The sequence below is a fragment of the Trypanosoma equiperdum genome (assembly GCF_001457755.1).
Source record: "Trypanosoma equiperdum strain OVI genome assembly, contig: ctg_1721, whole genome shotgun sequence".
Taxonomy (NCBI): domain Eukaryota; phylum Euglenozoa; class Kinetoplastea; order Trypanosomatida; family Trypanosomatidae; genus Trypanosoma; species Trypanosoma equiperdum.
The window spans coordinates 19590-36685 of record NW_027123751.1 but is presented as its reverse complement, the minus strand read 5'-3'; the positions used below and the strand labels follow the sequence as shown (position 1 = coordinate 36685).

The window sequence follows — 17096 nt, the reverse complement described above, 5'->3', positions numbered from 1 at the left end:
ACATATGGAATGTCACTTTCACATACTCCAACCCCAATCAAGTACCTTCCCGCTCATCTGCAGTGATTCGTCTCTCAAATATGGCCTCAACGGCAGCACCACACAAAAGTCGCACCACCGGTAATACCCGACACACCACATATTTCCCAGGGACTCCACTCAAATTCGTTACCCTATAGAAAATAAGTTCTCTTCCTCCACCATGTTTCGCACTACACCAACGCCACAGCGGGCCGAGAAGAGGTGCAAATCGCATATCAGTTAGCAAAAAAGTGACATGTGTTACTTCGTTAGGTTGAATCCTAAAATACGTTAGTCCATTTACACTGTTGGCGTACATGAAGGCAAACTGTGCAATAAACTCCTTCACCGTCCCCTCGTCAGGTATCCCAATGGAATGGCAAACCTCAGAGATCGAAGTTACATTTAAATCTCCCATGTCCGCCACGGTTGCTAACTGATGAGTGGTGGAAACCAACCCAACACATCCGGACACAATCGTGCGGCACTCGTTTGCAACTGTCAGCATATTTGAAAAGGAATATGGTCCCAACGATGGGGCGCCCCAGCAACTGGTGCTGCGAACCACCATAGTTGAACGATCGATGGAGCACTGCGGTGCAGTAAGAACTTCGAGTCGGAATGCAGAGAGGGAATTCATCTCGGCGAAAGAGCAACCGGGAGGGCACACGTCAGGAAAGGCAATCGAGAACGCAGCGCAAAAACAGTCAAAGAGATCCACATTAGGTGATAACACTAACACGAAAAATACTTCATGAGTAATTTTCGAAGCGTCTTCGATAGCCTTCCGAAGTACATCCTCAAGGATACGCTGCTGTGCTCCTCTGTCTGATGTAATACAGGCGTCGTACACCCCGCACGTACACGCCCAATACTCCACATCTCCTTCAGACTTACGAGTTTGGAATGCTGCTTTGTTTTCATTCATTTGTAAATCCTCGAAGATAAGTTGATCAAGAGAAGGAAGGTGCTTCATCCGATCCGATGGAAATGTAAAGAGCGACAGTTGCTGCAGTATGTGCTTATCGGCAACCTTCTCCTCATCTGTTTTTGCACGTTGAGCAACTTTAAGTACCGCATGACCGGAAGGAGAGTAGTCATTGTTATCCACAATTACAGGGCGCAGTTCAACAACCTCCAAACGCTTCTCCCTAAAGAGAGGACAATCAAGCACAATTGTCTCAAACTCGCCTCCTTCACCCGCTGCGTGCGCACCATACAAGCGCTGAATACTCTCTAGTTCTGGACGTGCAGCAAGAAGGGACGTGCCAAGATGCTTTTGCGGTACAAGACCTACTGTTGCCGTCTTGACCAGTATAGCTTCCACGCGCAGAATGGTGGCGATGTCAAGGATCTCCTCAGCGGGCCGCTGCCACAAAAATGCAAGTGAACGGAGTTTCAAGCGGCTGCACACATCTTCCACGCGGTGGCGCTGGTAATTAGACAATATGGCGCCCGAAGTGACCGCTTCCACCTCAGGAAACTCCTCCTTCACAGAGCGAAGCAGCCTGTAGAGGGCTTCAATTTCATCGCCTTCATCCCGCTTGCTCGTGTAATGAAGATCCTGCACCTTCGCCTGGTCAGCGCGAATGTAGCCTCTGCGAAACGGCAGTTGCATGCACGCGGCGATTTCCTCCACAACCTCATGACCTACTGTTTGGAAAGAATAAGAATCAACCTCATGCACAGTTTCCCGTCCATCGTCGCATTCGGGAGCGATGTTCGCCACAACTACTGGGTAGTGCCCATATCGCATCGAGAGGATAATGGAGAGTATACTATCCTTTCCCCCGGAGATGAGGGCAATAGTCTTCATCGCCTACGGCTGAAAAAAAAATAACGTTGAAAACAGAAATAATGAGAAGAGAACGTCAGCGATCCAAACATTTCATCACACGGATGAAAATATGGACGGCACAGTTATTTACTGCTTCCTCAATCATCTACCGCCGGAGCCAATACAAGAGTTGGGAGAACGGATATACACAACAAGGGGATAACAATAACAATATGTATGTGTATATGTGTGCGAGCACGACCGGCAGGCGAATGAGGGCTCTAAGACGAACAATGGAGCCAGTTTACAAGAAGGAAGTTGAATAAGCAGTTGCTAACGGTGATAAAAAGAGCGTTGTAACAATCCAGAGGCGTTTCACCTTATGGCTGACAACTGCGATACCACCCAACATACTGCTTTACCGTGTATGCGGCAATGGAGCATGCAAGCAAGCCCCTGAACACGTTGCTGTCCACCTCTTGAAACAACAGGAAGCTGATAACGATAAAACCGGCTCTCCTCTCGTCTGCCGTCAGTCCGAGAAAAGTCCCCTCCTCGGGCTCCCTGCCGTGCCCGGTTGCACACCTCTCAGTTGGAGGCAACTGCCCATCAACACTACTGCGCTCATCAGCCGCATCCGCATCGCTGCTAAGGGTCATTAGGGTAATATCTTCACAAACAAAAAAAAGTATATGACAACAAATGCGAAAACGGTAAGAGATGTAGATAGAAAAGAAAAACAAACAGCACAGACACGGCGAGCGCCCGACATACAAGATGGTGTAATGGAATACAGTTTTTATTTTGTTCAGCATTAGGAACCGCGCTGAGTTTTGACGAGAGTTGTAACTTTTAGATGAAGCAGAAAGGGAACTCTTTGTGATCTCAACAGACGCACCATTGCATATCTTCCACACCTCTTCTATACACACTACCTATTATTGTGGCGCTTTCGAAGTGGTCCCCTTTACAGCCTTTAGTTTTTCCAACATCTTAACCAAGACACCTTTTTCCTTGCGGTAAACCTTGCTTGAAAGATCCTTCTGGGCATAGTGTTCAAGTAACGGCACATTTTCAAGTGCGTATGTGTAAGTAATACCAAGTGAAGTGAGGAGTGAGTTTTCCTCCTCCGTGAGGACAAAGGGATTCCTGTCTCCTTCTGCTTTCCACCCATTGTCTGTGCGGCTTCTTTGTGTGCGTGCGTAAGTGGCTCCCTGAATACCACGGCGGCTGAGTGCTGAGACAGCGGCTGTTTGAGGATGAACTCCTCCGGGTGACACACTTCGACGGCGCTTTCGCTCTGCCGGCGCCACGGTTTCGTTTCGTTTTTCAAACACCGGTTTAATGGGCAAAGATCGATTTAAAATCTCCACAGTGCCCTCTTCATAAAATCTCTTGGCATCAGATACGGTGGGAAACTGACAGAAGATACCGCTCTTGCTAACATTCAGCTTTATGGGGTAGTTACGAAACGGTAACTGCCGCTCAAGTTGAGTTCGGTCTAATCCTTCCCGATCACTTCCGAGGGCTTCCGTTGGAATAAAGCACTTTTCGAAGGGTTGGTCCAATGCTGCGATCTCCTCAGTCGCCTCCGCAACGTTTGCGGTGTCACCCGCGTCACCCGCCACCTGTCGACTGGTGGATTCTTTTTGATCATTACCTACCGAGTTCTCAGCTGTCGCCACACCTTCTCCGGACGGCACTGGGTCTTGTTTCAAAGGAATATCTGGCACTGCCGACGGTGGGGGGCTGCGTGGCGCCTCTACCTCTTTTGCCCATTCTGCTGGGCCCAGTGCGCGCATTAGAAAAGGAAGAGCAGGGGTAGCCGATTCCTTGGAAACTTCATTCGCTGCTGCAGAGGCGGTGGTTGGTTGAGGTGCTGGTGGTGGTGGTGGTGGCGGCTGTACTGAAGGAGCCACCTCAACCTCTGTGTTCGTCCCAAAGGTTACAGTTATGGGGACAGTGGTTTGAGTGCCTGCATCATTGCCAAGAAGGGCCCGCCTACGTTGCACCGCATCTTTCCACGCCTCACAAAATCGATTCGCAACAAATGTGAGGTGCTTATCCATTTCATCACTGAAAGCCTCCGTGTAAATATTAGTTTGCGATAGGAGGAAGTCGCCGTCCTTTTCCTCCATGCAGAGAACACCACCCCACTGCCTTTGCATAACTTCCGCCAGCCCGCCCTCATCTGCTGAATTCAATTGAAGAGGTTCGAAACCGCTCCGTTCAGCAAAGGTATTAAAACTGGACAAGAGCAGAGGTTCGGCATCGGATGTAGGAAGGATTGTAGCCAGCAGCAACCCCGTGATATTCCAATCAGAACCATCCTTACTGGTGTGTGAAACCTGTGGGGGGTACATAAACAGTCCTTCCGCGCAGTCCTTCAGCCACTGAGTGGTGACCGTGATTACGGTTTCTCCATCCGCTTCCTCTAGTCCGCCTGGAGCGTCATCCTCATCATCTTCTGAAAAGGTACCAGGAGGAATCATTGTTACAGGGTCTTCATCATCCGCATTCTCCTCGTTCCACACCCCCTCGTCTCCACATTCGACCATTGCGGTCGCAGCGTTACCCGCGCTGTAACTGAACTCGTCCTTTATGCTGTCATCGCTTTCATCAACTTGGTTCTTCACTAGTGACACGGAATCGGTATCAACCTTAGCCGACTTGGGTTCTGCAGAACGTCCCTCTGCAGAAGTAGGTAATACTGAGCATTCTTTCACTGCTTTTGCGGCACAACCCCCTGGGGGCAGATTCGAAATATCACCGGGTAAATTGGGAAGAGAACCCGAAACCACACAGTGAGTTGCGTCTTCACGCCTTGTCACAATGTAACCACCGTGCTCATTGATTGATAGCGCTACGGTGGTATCCTCGCTAACCACTGGTTCGAGAAAAAATCGACAGTGGGAAAACAAGCGTGACCGGCAAAGTGTGGCACACGAAGAAATCGGGACGTGTGGAAGCCGTACTTGCCACTCCGCCAGACGCAAACAGGAAGAAAGGGCTCTCAATAGTGCAAGCGAGTGTGGCACCTGATTTACCCCATGCTTCACCTCCACAAGCTGCGGATACATGGATGGGCTCCAGTCAGCGCGCGAAGTTGTCACAATCACTGAAGTACTGTACTCATCCGCACTGCACCCGATGCATGCAAGGTGTAGTTTCTCTCTCCCTGGTTCAGGATGAATGGACCGAATTTCGTCGAAGGTCGTCCACCCAAATAAGCTCAAAAGCTTCTTAGTCTTCGCTCGTTTCCACGGTGCAATCACAACAACAGTGCTACCAGCCAGTTTCAGGGTCTCCAAGAAGAGTGACGAGGTGGGGTAGGATGTTATTGGCCGATATTCCCCATCCACAAGGAGGTACCGCTGCTCAGGTTGACCCGGTCGCCCTTCCAGATGGCTCGAATCCACAGGTTGGAATGTCAAAAGGGTGTCGGCACAAACAAAAAAACGCAATCTCTTCCACGATGCACCGCTCCCACCGTCAACGTCGGTCATCCTATGTATAAACTTCGCGAAGTGGCAGAGGCGGGCAACCACTTAATCCTACAAAAGAACTGAAAATAGAAAGAGTAAAACGTAAATTGGAATGTGGAATATGGAATGTGAAATGTACGAGAAACGAGTTGAGGCGAAATGACCCTAGGCGAAGAACTTAACAACAACCGTAAATGAACTATGAGTAGTTTCAGAAGTGTTACGCAACTTCTTCATTCGCACATTCAGAAACAGGTAGCCCGCAGTACCCTCTTTATGTCGTACCAACACACAATAGGCCCAACTATTGTAAACCTCCTAACAGCTTACGACCCACTCACATAGGAAATAGGGGGAAAAAATAACAAATGGTGATGTGCACAAGAAAAACTGAAATTTTTTCTAAAAAATAGACGACAACGAAAGTTAGCGATCTCTCAAGCACAACGGACTCCTAATCGCTCCATACCGCGCGCGACAACGTTAAGGTGAAGGCGTACAGACCCACTGCTTATTGTCCGTAATTTGAACCTTTCATCGTTAGTATGAATCATCGTTTTGTCGCAGAGCACCGGTCCACCACCCATTACCGCCTCCCTTAAGTTCTCATACAATCGAATGAAGAAATTCGGGTTCCAAAAGCACGGTTTCCAGGTCTCTACATTTACCTCCTGCTCCTCACCACCAGGTGGTGGCACAAACGCGACACCATAACCCGCCAGATCCTTCCTTCCATAGCCGTCTACAGACCACACTTGCATTGAAATCTTTGGCCAACCTTCAACACTGCCCATTGTGTAATGAACATCAATGGGGAAGCACCACGCAATGCCTCCACATGAATCGCTCTCCATGATGTGCGTGCAGCCACTTGTGTGACCCTCTACTACACTCCAGTGCTCACCAGTAACAATCTCAAAAGCACAAAAATAAGACTTCCCACCAAAGTCTTCACCGAACGCTAAATCTCCAATAACATGAAGCTCTGCCATGCCCAGGAACACTAACAACCACAAAGAGTCTGAAGTCAAATATGCGTAAACGACCAAACGAACACTTCAAAAAAAAACACGAAAGGAAAGAAGGAAAAAAGGTGAAAATACGCAATAAAGAAATGCACAGGAGACATACAAACGACTGCATGCGTTTATTATCTTCATTTGTCTCTCCTTTACGAGATTGAATTTGAGGGAGCCGGTATTTAAACAACTGCACGTTACCGCAGAATGTACACAACTGAATTTTCTGGATCACCCGCGCTGGCCACTGTAACGTTCCTCCGTCGCAACGACTCGTTTTCCAAACCAACAACTATCAAATCACCAAAAGGTAAACTTTTTAGCTAAATAAACACAATAACACGTCCGTACAATGATACGATGGTAAAGAGGGAGAGTAAATAACCCAAATACACATATACAAGGGGAAACCAAATAGATACAGGTAAAGAATTTTTAAAAAATTTAAAACATGAGCCACTTCAATCAAAAGGCTCCAGTAAAGAAGCGGTAGGAGCGGGAAATTGCTAAGCAATGGTTGCAGTATCGCCCTCTTCACCAAAAATGACAAGAGGGAACAGAGGTTCCGGATCCTCCACATCCAAAAACCTAAACGCCGTACCGAGGGAACGTCCATTAAGTGAGAAACTAAGTTCCTTGCAGTTAAAGTCAAGACAGACGGTAATTTGGGACCCGGAAGCGTATGAGCAACCGTACGGCACCCCGCTCGCATCATTCACGCTTGCAGCTATTGTTCCATTAGAGCGAAAGAGATAAGCTGGTGCCAAAGCGCGGCGTAGTCCGAAATATTTTGTTGTCACCCCGACAGCAAAAGTTTTGTCTGATGCGTTAGTTAATGAACGTGAAGCGCCGACACGAACATTAAAAAGCAATTTGCCCTCCGTTACTCCAACGGCTCCGAGAGCAAACATGGGAATTGTCACCACTGGAGGGCGGGTGCCCCGACGCCTCGTTTCTGCATTTATCAACTCCCGGGCTCTCGAAGCGTCACCTAAACAAATGTTTCCCCTATTCGACACAACGACATTGCCGCTCCGTACGGTGTCCCAGTAGTGCACAGGTTTTAGGAGCGAAGAATTTAACTCGAATTCAGGTGACTGAGGAGAGGACAACTCAAAGGGGGCCTCGCGGCTACCATGATAGGAAACAGAATTTGTAACAGATAAACCGCCGTCGCTTGATTGCTCCACGCTTTGATCCACCTGAGCACAACCCACCATGTTATCATCCTCATCTGTTAAAGTATTGACAGGTAATCCAAACTTTCTCACTGGTACACGTGAAAGGTTTGTTTCAGCCCCACTCGCTACATGCAGTGAAGGGGGTAAGTCAGTACAGGGGAAAAGATCACGAAGCTCTGCTTGGGGGGCCGCCCACTGACAGTCGGTCGAAAGACAACCGAGATGGCCACTGAATTCGGCAGAGAAACTGCCCCGTATAGGATTAATGGGTTTTTGCTCTTTACAACTGATCTCAGAATCAATTGATGGATCTAACGGTTCAAACTCGCAACTCCCTTGCTGAACGGTTAGTCCATGCGCATCATAAGACTTCTTCAGCACATCTGAATGCACCAGCCGAACACCGGTTTCCGCCTTCACGGTGCCTCTCATGACAGGTTCACGGGGCTTTGACTCTCCACCCCTTTCCGCTGAGGTTACTACCTTCCGGTGACGCTCCGGATATGAACCCCTAAATTGTGGAGCGCACATCCCACGTTCCTGCAAGGAAACAACCGTAGAGGGCAAGGGATTGCAAAGTCCATCGCTGCACACACCGAGGGAAGTGAGTATCTCCTGGTATAGTGAACTTGGAAATCGCTCGCGCGTGTGGATGTCATCCAAGTTTGGCGTTATGAGATATGTATCGCAGGAAGCATTCACATCGCCTTTATCACTTTCATTTGGAGCAGGATATTCAATGCTTTCCGATAAAGATAAGGTATATTGCGTGTCCCTGGCAGATTGGTATTCAGCAGGTCTACTGGACGTACCTCGGTGGTACCATTCCGTTTCTCCCTGCGACTCCCCTGCACCCGTCACCGGTGGCACCTCACCGTCGTCACATAAGTACATGTGAAACGAAACAGAGTCGTCGGAGCATTCACTATCTTTCCTCCCACTCTCACACACTTTTAAGGCACTACCTTTGAGAGGACCTCCCGCCACCACAACAAAAGCTTCATGCGCACTTCTGGGCTCGGCTCCTCCAAACACTGCTTCATCCAATAATAGCTGCACGGTGTCCACCAACTCTCGACGCGCAGAGTCCTGGTCATCCTCAGTATCAAACCTGAGTGCATTCTCTTGGGAAATGAGTTGAGATACGGTACCAGTTTCCGGAAGCGGCACTCCGTCATTAAGCGACGCAGTACCCAACTTTAGCGATTGGGAATCTGCACGCCGTGTTGACTGGCTCAACCCTTTTACGTCTAACCCAACAGACGGGCACCGGGGTGGTGGAGTAACTGTCACTTCAGCAACCACAGTGTTCAGGAGGGCCAAACGAGGTTCGATGGGAAGCGGCTCAGCGTCCAGCAACTTAAGACCTTCATCGTCGCAGCCTTGAGAGCGGTCAACTTCCATTGCAGCGCCACGGCGCTCATCCTTCATGGGAAATTCACTGAGGGGCGATATAACATCCTCAGTTATCTTTATTGCCCTAACATCACCGCGGCAACGACCCAAAGAAAAATCGTGGACAGCAGTAAAATCCTGCCGAATAGCTCTCACTTTGGATATGTACCTGCTTTCCGGTGCTTTGTTACGAGCATCTAAACTGACCTCATTATCACCGCACTTCACAGGGAGAAAACCAGCCCTCCGGCTACTTCCATTTGCACTGCGTGAGAAAGGGGTCAGTTTGCAATAACATGTTTTCTGTTTACCTTCTTTCTTACAGTTACGGTTAATAATGCTATTAGAATGCCGACTCCGCGCAAACTTTGCCCTCATTTGATGACTCTGTCCAAACCCCTGGCCGCTCGACTCTGGTCTTTCTGCTGTTAATGGCATCGATGCGGCCCCTGATGCACGTCTTCCACCCATCTTAAGCGGAAGCGGGTCCTTTCCACCGAAGTTGGTGTCGCAGGGTAAACTACCCATTGTAGCGCACCGCCAGCAATAACAACGATAATCACTACACTGCTAGCACGGAAACAATCGCTCTTGTAATTCCCTTCGGCCTCTCCTTTCCTTCTTTTTAACTTTCGTCAAAGTTTTTCAGCAATTTTGTGGGGTCTACAAAAGTGTAAACGTAAAGAAGGGAAAAAACAAACAGTACAAAGCACTCGGAATAATAGAGATTTAACACGTCGCGTAGCTTCCCCTCCAACGTTTAGTATTGTGTGGAAACGCAAACAAGTAGAAATGGAACGATGATATCAACGTTACTGCGTATAACTGCGTGTGGTCATTCAACAAGAACGATACGTCACGGCCCCTTTTTCTTTCTGTCAAAAATCCACAATCCACGTTGAGAGGCCTCCAGCTCTACACATTAACACCCGTACTAATGGGCGGGGGCGCCAGAAGTCCCTCCCGACGAGACATGCCCCGCACCTTTTGCTCAATCAGAGCTCGGGCTGGGTGTGTTGCCACCATCAACTCCACACCGTGATTGAGCGCCACGTTGAGTATCTGGCGGTTGGACGAGATAACAATAGCCCTGAGGGCATCACCAAGCCCAAACACAAGCAAATTGCGCTGCGACACTTTGCTCGTTGACGCCAACAACGAGACCTGAGTAATAGGGGAGTCACACAATTCTACGTATTGACTGCTCGCATGAACAACAGAACAGCACTGCAACAACGAAAGTGCGCGGCGTAACTCCCGTGGTCCAGCGATGGTCTCCAAGATCCACCGGAACTCCGCCATTGTAACGTCAGCAACAATCCAATTGAGGCAGTTGTTCTGGTCCCCTATTTCCCGTCTCTTTGCTTGGTCTTCGCGCATCCTCCGAACTACCACACTTTCGCTCAACGGCTCACGAGGTGACTCCCCATCAGCAGTTAAATCGACCAGCTTTTGGAGCCAAGAAACTTCAACGCTAACCACAGACGGATTGTCCACGGAGCACCGGCCGTTCTTTTGTATATGCCCCCGAAGCTCCTTCTCCATGACGTGTACATCGAGCCAGCGGCTGTATTGGTTGAGGATGGGTTCGATGTGTGAGCGTACGCACGGATCGCTTTTGTCGCGCCGCTGTTGCTCTGCCAAGACACGAAACCCACGAAGTGCTGCAACATTCGACTCCACCGACTCCGCAAAACACGCCTCTGAACAAAGAGCCACCAACGCCGTTGTGTCAAAACATACATACTTGGGTAACGATACACGTGGTGGAAGAAAATCATCGCGCCTCCACAGAGCTTGAAGGGGTCCACCAGCAGCTCTGACTTTCAGCTCTGCAATACTAACGGGGCGCGCGCCCATGCTGCGAACTGCATCCGCCATCGTGGCTGGAGGAATGCAGCTAAATAAAACAACGACTTCCGGTACTTGCATGAAGGGAAGTTTACTCTCCTTCGCAGCCAAGAGCAGACGAGTAATGGGGGTTTCCCACCCACTTTTGTTCGCCTCATTCTGCAGACTGTAGGTCGAGGCCGCTCGCACCTTCACCCAACGCAAACCACCACACGAAACAAGGTCCACAGGCACCGTTTCCCACCCTTCGCTGCTTACTGCGACTCGAAACGAAGCACATACCTTCGTCACATTCGGTTCATTTTCCAGTGCCGTCACCAATGTTTCAAGATAACGCATATCAACCTGATGTGTGGCAGGATTATTCAGCGCATTTTCGGCGTGATGTTGGGGTGTCTCCTTCAAAAACTCCTCAACCATAAGCAACCCCTTCTCAATGCGATGCCGCAGCCGTGACAAGTTATTTACAGACGCGTATCGCTCACTATTGCCCTCCAGCCTGTCGCGAAGCTTTGTTAACTCCCTCAACAGCTTCTCGTGTGAAGAAACCCCGTCACTAACATCACTACTGCCGTAATGAGTTCGACTGATTGAAGTACTCCCACTGCTGCTGAAGTGGCCGCTGAGGTTCAACGATGTGTGATCGCCGTCAGCGCCAAAAGCATCCTCGTCAATTGACTGCCATTCATAAATATTCATATTGCTTACGATACAGTTCGCCTCTCGGTGTAGTATTATATGTGTGTGACCTGCAGACGCCTTTCAAACCCCAAAGTGAGAAAGCGGCACCCACACAAATTCAAAACTTCCCAACTTTGTGAAGTGTGAAGTGAAGGGATGATACTTTTAAAACGAAAACGGCAAGGGTGCAAAGGGCAAGTAAAACGGATAAGAAGTGTCTAATGGAAGTCAATCACCCTTTGTAATCGACCGCTATGACGAAACTATTGGCACTGCGACCTTCAGAAACTCCCAGCTTTTAAAAGACTAACGGAGAAGCGACGTGACGGATGCTCCTGAAGCGCTCATCACCGCTCGTAGCGCCACCAGTTCAGTCGCTTCTCCACTGGTGACTCGCGCAACACCTCATATTCCCTCTGTGTAATATCCACCATGCGGTGATGCGTGTAATCCTTATCGTCAGCACAACGCCCCCATAATCCCACCCGTGCCGAAGGAACATTGTTAAAATTAATCGTCACTGTTGTAATACCACACTTCGTACACATGCGGTACCTACGCTCCCGGTCGAAATCATTTCGAATGTGCTTCTGATTTTCAAGCCTAAATATGTCTTTCATGCGTTTGTTTAATGTACAATTCGTTGGAGATCTGTTGAAGGAACCAAATTTTGTGAAGGAGTACAGCGACCCCGGCCCAAAAACTGTACTGCGCGACATCGTCACTTCACCTTGTCACAACTCGATTCGTCGACACCGCGACAAGCAGCAAATGAGTTACCGGAAAGCAACGCGAACAGCGAATCGCTACAGCATGCAGAAAGGTTAAAAAAAAACACACACAAAGAAGCTGCATAACAAAAAAGATGCGTACAAATGTGCAGGAAATCGAAAGCAATCACCAAAACAAAAGAAATACACCGAAGAAATAACGGTAAGGGAATAATAATAATAATAGTGGTAAAGGAACAGACACGGAAAGACCAAACCATAACATTCTGTTTCAGTTTACCCTCCCCCATTCACGGTACAGCGCGGTCGTACGGTAACACATCACGATGACCTTTTATGACTCTCTTTCGTGTTTTTCTTTCACCACTGCGGCTCGCCTCTTCAAATCAATAAATCCCCGCCTCACTGCTCACCTTCAGCGTAAGCCCAACTAAAGAACAACCATAAAATTGGGACGGAGGAAATTACGACTGGCGAAATGTAAAACAGAAAAAAAAAAGTGCTTTGAGGACACCTCCATGGCGAGGCGCGGACGCTGATGGGTACGGCTCAACGTTGTTAATTCCATGTTGCACTGACGCTTACAAATCAAAGCATCATATCTCTTTTCTTTAAACGTTTAGACGACTTCTTTTCCTTCTCGCGTTCAGCATCTCTCGCAGCCTTCTTAGCCATACGCTCTTTCGCCTTGCGATTTAGTCGCACGTTTTGCTTCAACCGTCGCTGTACGATTTGCTGCACTTCAGGATTCTCCTCCATCCACTCGTCCGCAAAAGACTTCAGTCGTCGTCGCTTGTTTCTTCCAGTTCCTGCAAAGTACCCAAATTCGACAAAACCACTTGTTCCTGTGTTATTTTTGGGAGTTTTGTGCTTCAGCTCCGGGTTAATTAAGTTTCGGTACTTCAGCAGCTCAAGTTCTTGCCGTTCTTCCGCACCCAGTTTCGACTTTTTCATACCGTACCACTGAGTTAAAGTTGAGGCACTTTCTTTGCGTTCCTTTCGAATGGCCTTCTTTCGCTGCTTAACTCCTTCAACAGCATTCATGTCACTAAAAAACTTTGGCGAGGTGGTCACAGCCTTCTCCATCATGGAGTCAATAGATTTAGACGTCATCCCACCACTTTTTGTAAACTACAAAACCAAACAAGAAAACAAAATAAACGAAAAGGGGGTAGGGAAGGGAATCGTAACAACTAAACACAGCAATAATGAAGAATGGCCAAAGAACTCCCAAACGGGGGGATGAGGAAGGTGGAAAAAAAGCTACGGTAAAAAAAAAATAATAATAATAACGTTGTGTGGAACCAACCATTGAAACACACCAACCGGTGGTTGAACAAATTTTGGATTTGCTTATCAGTAAACCACCTCCGCAACTAATACTTCACCACTGCTGGCATCATTTCCTCCTCTCCCGGTACCTTCCGCCCCCCCCCCCAATAAACAAAAGAGAAGAGGTTGGAGAGAGGTAACGTAAAGATAAACTGCAAAGAAGATCCATGGAGAGTTATTTGCTCAGAGCACCAAGAAAAAAAGAAAAGGAAAAGGAGCGCAAAGAAAATCAAAGCAATGGAACAAATTCTCTCATAGAACACCACATTTATTACCTCACCAAAACTGCTACTCGAGAAGGTGATGGTAACCACCACACACAACAGAAAGCGGGTTCATTGCCACTCTCCTTCACCTTTCAAAATTCTTTGGATTGCTGTAATTTGTGCATCACAGTTTGCGCACCACGCCTCAAGTTTCTCCCGCATTTTTCCAATTTCCGACGGCCGAACGTCCCTGGGGGCCCAATCCTTCAACAGAAATAAATCCTGTCGTTGGTCGATACATCCCTCAATAAGTCCCTCAGACATCATCTCAAGCAAAAGCACTTCCACTTCAACATCGCCGCTTCCCCCAACGATCTCTCGTATATTTTTAAGGGAAATTACGTCGCCTCTACAAAGTGATAAAACGGACAACTTGCGCATCTTCTCATATATGGAGGAGGGCAGACGTTTCTGCACATCTGCGGGAAGTGCACACAACTCTGCGGTATTGCCGTAGCATAAAACTTCCAGCAACTGCGGTACCCAAGCAAATGATGGGTTTGTAGCGAGTGCCATCACGGAGGGGATATGCAACAGCACACCATAAAAAAAAATATGGGGAGCCTCAACTGCCTCCATAATCAAACAAACTCTGTCGGAGTCATTCGTGGAGGCTGCGACCAAATGCGCGTACTCCTCAATGCTGCGACGCGCTAAAGCCTCAGAAATTCCTTGTGTCATCTACCGTGGGATATAGTAATAAAAATATGGACCCCCGATGCGGCGTGTACCCTAGTCGAAACTCCCTTGGGTACCTGCTCATGTGACGAAAGGAAAAAGCCATTTTGAATGAATGGTAAAAAGATAAATAAAATAAAATAGGAATAAACATAAAGATACGAAGACACTCCAAGGACATTCCCGTCTACACCACCCCACTTTCCTTCACCTTGAGTGATATCAGTGGCAGGCACACATGGTAATAATATAAGCCCCTCTCATACCTTTGGTATATATCTCTTTGCAGTGCATACAACCATGTCTTGTAAGTAACTTCTCATCCCACCAATTTCACTCTTCCAACAAGAAAAGGAAAACCAAAGAAGTAAACAATCCTCACGCACGCCATTAGTTACGCGGGACGCCACTTTTGTCTTCGCAACTTTTCTTTGCATGTGAGATACGCTCCTGTGGGTCGTTTTCCTTTCGCGCTCCCCCCTGCAGTTTCGACCAGAGATTAGAAACATCTCTTTTTACTTCCGCATAAGCGGCACTCAACCACAAACTGTGTCTCTTTACTGCATGACGCTCCATGTGTGCGGTCCTTTGCGCTACTTGTCTAATTAATGGGGATTCCGCCCCCTTCTCCACAGCAAGTGAGTAAACCAAACGCTTAACAAAATTCATTGTCTCTCCCAATATAATATATATATATATATTATATTTATATATGCGACCACAGGGACGCAAAAGTGGAGGGTGAAAAAGAACGAAAGGTGAATGACTCACTTGTGTAGACTTGAATAGCGGTGAGTCTCCAAAAAAACTGTACCCAGAAAAGGGTCTTAAACTAGCACACCGGAGAAAAGATAATTTAAAAGGGGAAACAAAGAAAAGAACACACATGCGCGGACGATCACCAAACAGTAGTTTGCGACAACGGGCCGAAAACTTACTACCTAATAAACAGCATCCTGAGGAGAAATTGCGCCCCAACGGGTGCGATAAGTTAAAGGGACCGAAAGGTGAGAAGAAAAAGAAAAAGTAAAAGCGGTACAACTCGAGATAACACCAACCACCCCGTATGTCACACCCCCGCATCAACCGCAGCCACTAACATATGTCACGTATCGCTAGTTTCCGTAACATTTGACCTTCTTCTTGTCCTCCATTTTGTAAATTGCATCCTTGGGTATGTTATATTTCCCGGGTAGCATCTCGACCAGCTGCTCGACCACATTTCCCTGAATGTCAATCATGCTTTGCTTTAACTCTTCAGAAGTTGTGACACCAGCACCGCAAGAAAACATCTTTTTCCACTCCCTCGAAAGGTCTTTCAGGTTTAAACCGAACAAGTCCATACCCTTCACCGTTGTCGTCATCTTCTTATTTTTACGCTGTGAAACCTCAATAAGAACAATACGCTCAATACCTTTCTTATTTCCGCTTCCTTTTACAAGGCGCTCAAGCCGTTCCCGCTCCGTCAGCACCCGCCTCTTCCGACCCCGTTCCTCAGCCTCTGCGAGTTCCTTGGCATGCTCAAGCAACCACGGGCGACATTGTTCATACATCCCACTGAACTCACACATTTCTGCTGGAAATGTGCAAATGGGGCAGTAAAGCACATCCACTGGTTCGTATCGCGTGACAGTCATTCCCTCAGTAAGTTTCTGTGCAAGTGCCTCCTCCTCTCCTCCAGAAGGGAGCAGTGCTTCTTCTTTATTATTATTTACTCTCTCTTGATCAGCAGCAGCTTTCTCCTCGGCAGCATTCGGCTCCTGACCATTTCCCTTATTTTTTTTCCCACCCTTTCCACCCTGAGTTTTGTTGAGTTTATTCCCACGGTATTCTTTTTTCTTAGGAGCCGGATCCTCCGCATTGGGCGCGTCTTCCGCTTCGTCACGTGACTGGTCCTGTTCCACCTGAGGCGCTTGCTGTTGTTCTTCCTCATCTGATGCATCTTCTTCCGACTCATGGTGCAGCGCTGCTTTGCTCTTTTTCTTATTGCGTCCCATCGCTATGTTACTGAACCGTCCACTGGAATCCTTGCGAAACCGGTGATTTCCTTCACTCGGTTGAAGTCTCCTTTGTTTCCTAAAATTGAAGAACCGAGTTAATAAAGTATAAGAAAATGTGAAGAAGCAGAGGAAAGAGAAGTTACGTTTTTCCTTTCCTTTCCTTGTTATTTCCCCCCCCCCCTCCCCTTAAAGGAAACCACAACCATTTGAACAGGTACCACATGTTGATCATCATACTCATCATCATTATAGCAATATCAACTTGAGGACGGTCGAAGGCGAAATAACATTTGAAAGGGAAATGTAGTATGACATGTTATGAAAATGTGGAAAATTGATAAAGATGTTAGTAGTAATAATAATAGAATGAAATGAAGGGGATCAATGGCATGACATCTTTACCCGAACCTCACTGCGGATAGCGGCCAAAACATCACAAATTTCCCTCATCAATTTCACAACCGCCCTGCGCATAAAATTTAATGCACATACCTCCCACAGCATCAACTGCGAGAGAAAAATATAAAGAAAAGATGAAATAAAGAAAAAAGATACTGTAGCTACAATGACAATGACATGTCAGCGGCTACCCTCACGCGCAGATTCACATTCTCACCCGCATGTATACTTATGCATTTGTACACACATATACTCAGTAAAAAAAAAAAAGTAAGTACCC

At 47.7% G+C, this 17096-nt stretch overlaps 11 protein-coding genes across 11 annotated transcripts; all 11 read right to left on the bottom strand.

Moving 5' to 3' along the window:
- Positions 1–37: 37 nt before the first annotated feature.
- TEOVI_000610500 (ATP-binding protein, putative) lies at positions 38–1837 on the bottom strand (the record flags this gene model as incomplete). Its single annotated transcript, XM_067222936.1, has 1 exon — positions 38–1837. The coding sequence occupies one exon, from the start codon at positions 1835–1837 to the stop codon at positions 38–40; it is 1800 nt and encodes a 599-aa protein (XP_067079037.1).
- A 341-nt stretch (positions 1838–2178) lies between these two features.
- Positions 2179–2457, bottom strand: TEOVI_000610400 (uncharacterized protein; the record flags this gene model as incomplete). Its single annotated transcript, XM_067222935.1, has 1 exon — positions 2179–2457. One exon carries the CDS (start codon positions 2455–2457, stop codon positions 2179–2181), a length of 279 nt encoding a protein of 92 aa, XP_067079036.1.
- A 279-nt stretch (positions 2458–2736) lies between these two features.
- Positions 2737–5304, bottom strand: TEOVI_000610300 (repressor activator protein 1; the record flags this gene model as incomplete). Its single annotated transcript, XM_067222934.1, has 1 exon — positions 2737–5304. The coding sequence occupies one exon, from the start codon at positions 5302–5304 to the stop codon at positions 2737–2739; it is 2568 nt and encodes an 855-aa protein (XP_067079035.1).
- Positions 5305–5720: 416 nt separating this feature from the next.
- TEOVI_000610200 (B9 domain-containing protein 2) lies at positions 5721–6275 on the bottom strand (the record flags this gene model as incomplete). Its single annotated transcript, XM_067222933.1, has 1 exon — positions 5721–6275. One exon carries the CDS (start codon positions 6273–6275, stop codon positions 5721–5723), a length of 555 nt encoding a protein of 184 aa, XP_067079034.1.
- Positions 6276–6808: 533 nt separating this feature from the next.
- TEOVI_000610100 (SPRY domain containing protein, putative) lies at positions 6809–9406 on the bottom strand (the record flags this gene model as incomplete). The annotated part of the gene is made up of 1 exon (XM_067222932.1): positions 6809–9406. One exon carries the CDS (start codon positions 9404–9406, stop codon positions 6809–6811), a length of 2598 nt encoding a protein of 865 aa, XP_067079033.1.
- Positions 9407–9793: 387 nt separating this feature from the next.
- Positions 9794–11428, bottom strand: TEOVI_000610000 (Protein of unknown function (DUF1308), putative; the record flags this gene model as incomplete). Its single annotated transcript, XM_067222931.1, has 1 exon — positions 9794–11428. One exon carries the CDS (start codon positions 11426–11428, stop codon positions 9794–9796), a length of 1635 nt encoding a protein of 544 aa, XP_067079032.1.
- A 329-nt stretch (positions 11429–11757) lies between these two features.
- Positions 11758–12129, bottom strand: TEOVI_000609900 (uncharacterized protein; the record flags this gene model as incomplete). The annotated part of the gene is made up of 1 exon (XM_067222930.1): positions 11758–12129. One exon carries the CDS (start codon positions 12127–12129, stop codon positions 11758–11760), a length of 372 nt encoding a protein of 123 aa, XP_067079031.1.
- A 600-nt stretch (positions 12130–12729) lies between these two features.
- On the bottom strand, positions 12730–13254 carry TEOVI_000609800 (Fcf2 pre-rRNA processing, putative; the record flags this gene model as incomplete). The annotated part of the gene is made up of 1 exon (XM_067222929.1): positions 12730–13254. One exon carries the CDS (start codon positions 13252–13254, stop codon positions 12730–12732), a length of 525 nt encoding a protein of 174 aa, XP_067079030.1.
- A 554-nt stretch (positions 13255–13808) lies between these two features.
- Positions 13809–14420, bottom strand: TEOVI_000609700 (uncharacterized protein; the record flags this gene model as incomplete). The annotated part of the gene is made up of 1 exon (XM_067222928.1): positions 13809–14420. One exon carries the CDS (start codon positions 14418–14420, stop codon positions 13809–13811), a length of 612 nt encoding a protein of 203 aa, XP_067079029.1.
- A 387-nt stretch (positions 14421–14807) lies between these two features.
- Positions 14808–15086, bottom strand: TEOVI_000609600 (uncharacterized protein; the record flags this gene model as incomplete). Its single annotated transcript, XM_067222927.1, has 1 exon — positions 14808–15086. One exon carries the CDS (start codon positions 15084–15086, stop codon positions 14808–14810), a length of 279 nt encoding a protein of 92 aa, XP_067079028.1.
- Positions 15087–15532: 446 nt separating this feature from the next.
- Positions 15533–16414, bottom strand: TEOVI_000609500 (uncharacterized protein; the record flags this gene model as incomplete). Its single annotated transcript, XM_067222926.1, has 1 exon — positions 15533–16414. One exon carries the CDS (start codon positions 16412–16414, stop codon positions 15533–15535), a length of 882 nt encoding a protein of 293 aa, XP_067079027.1.
- Positions 16415–17096: the final 682 nt, after the last annotated feature.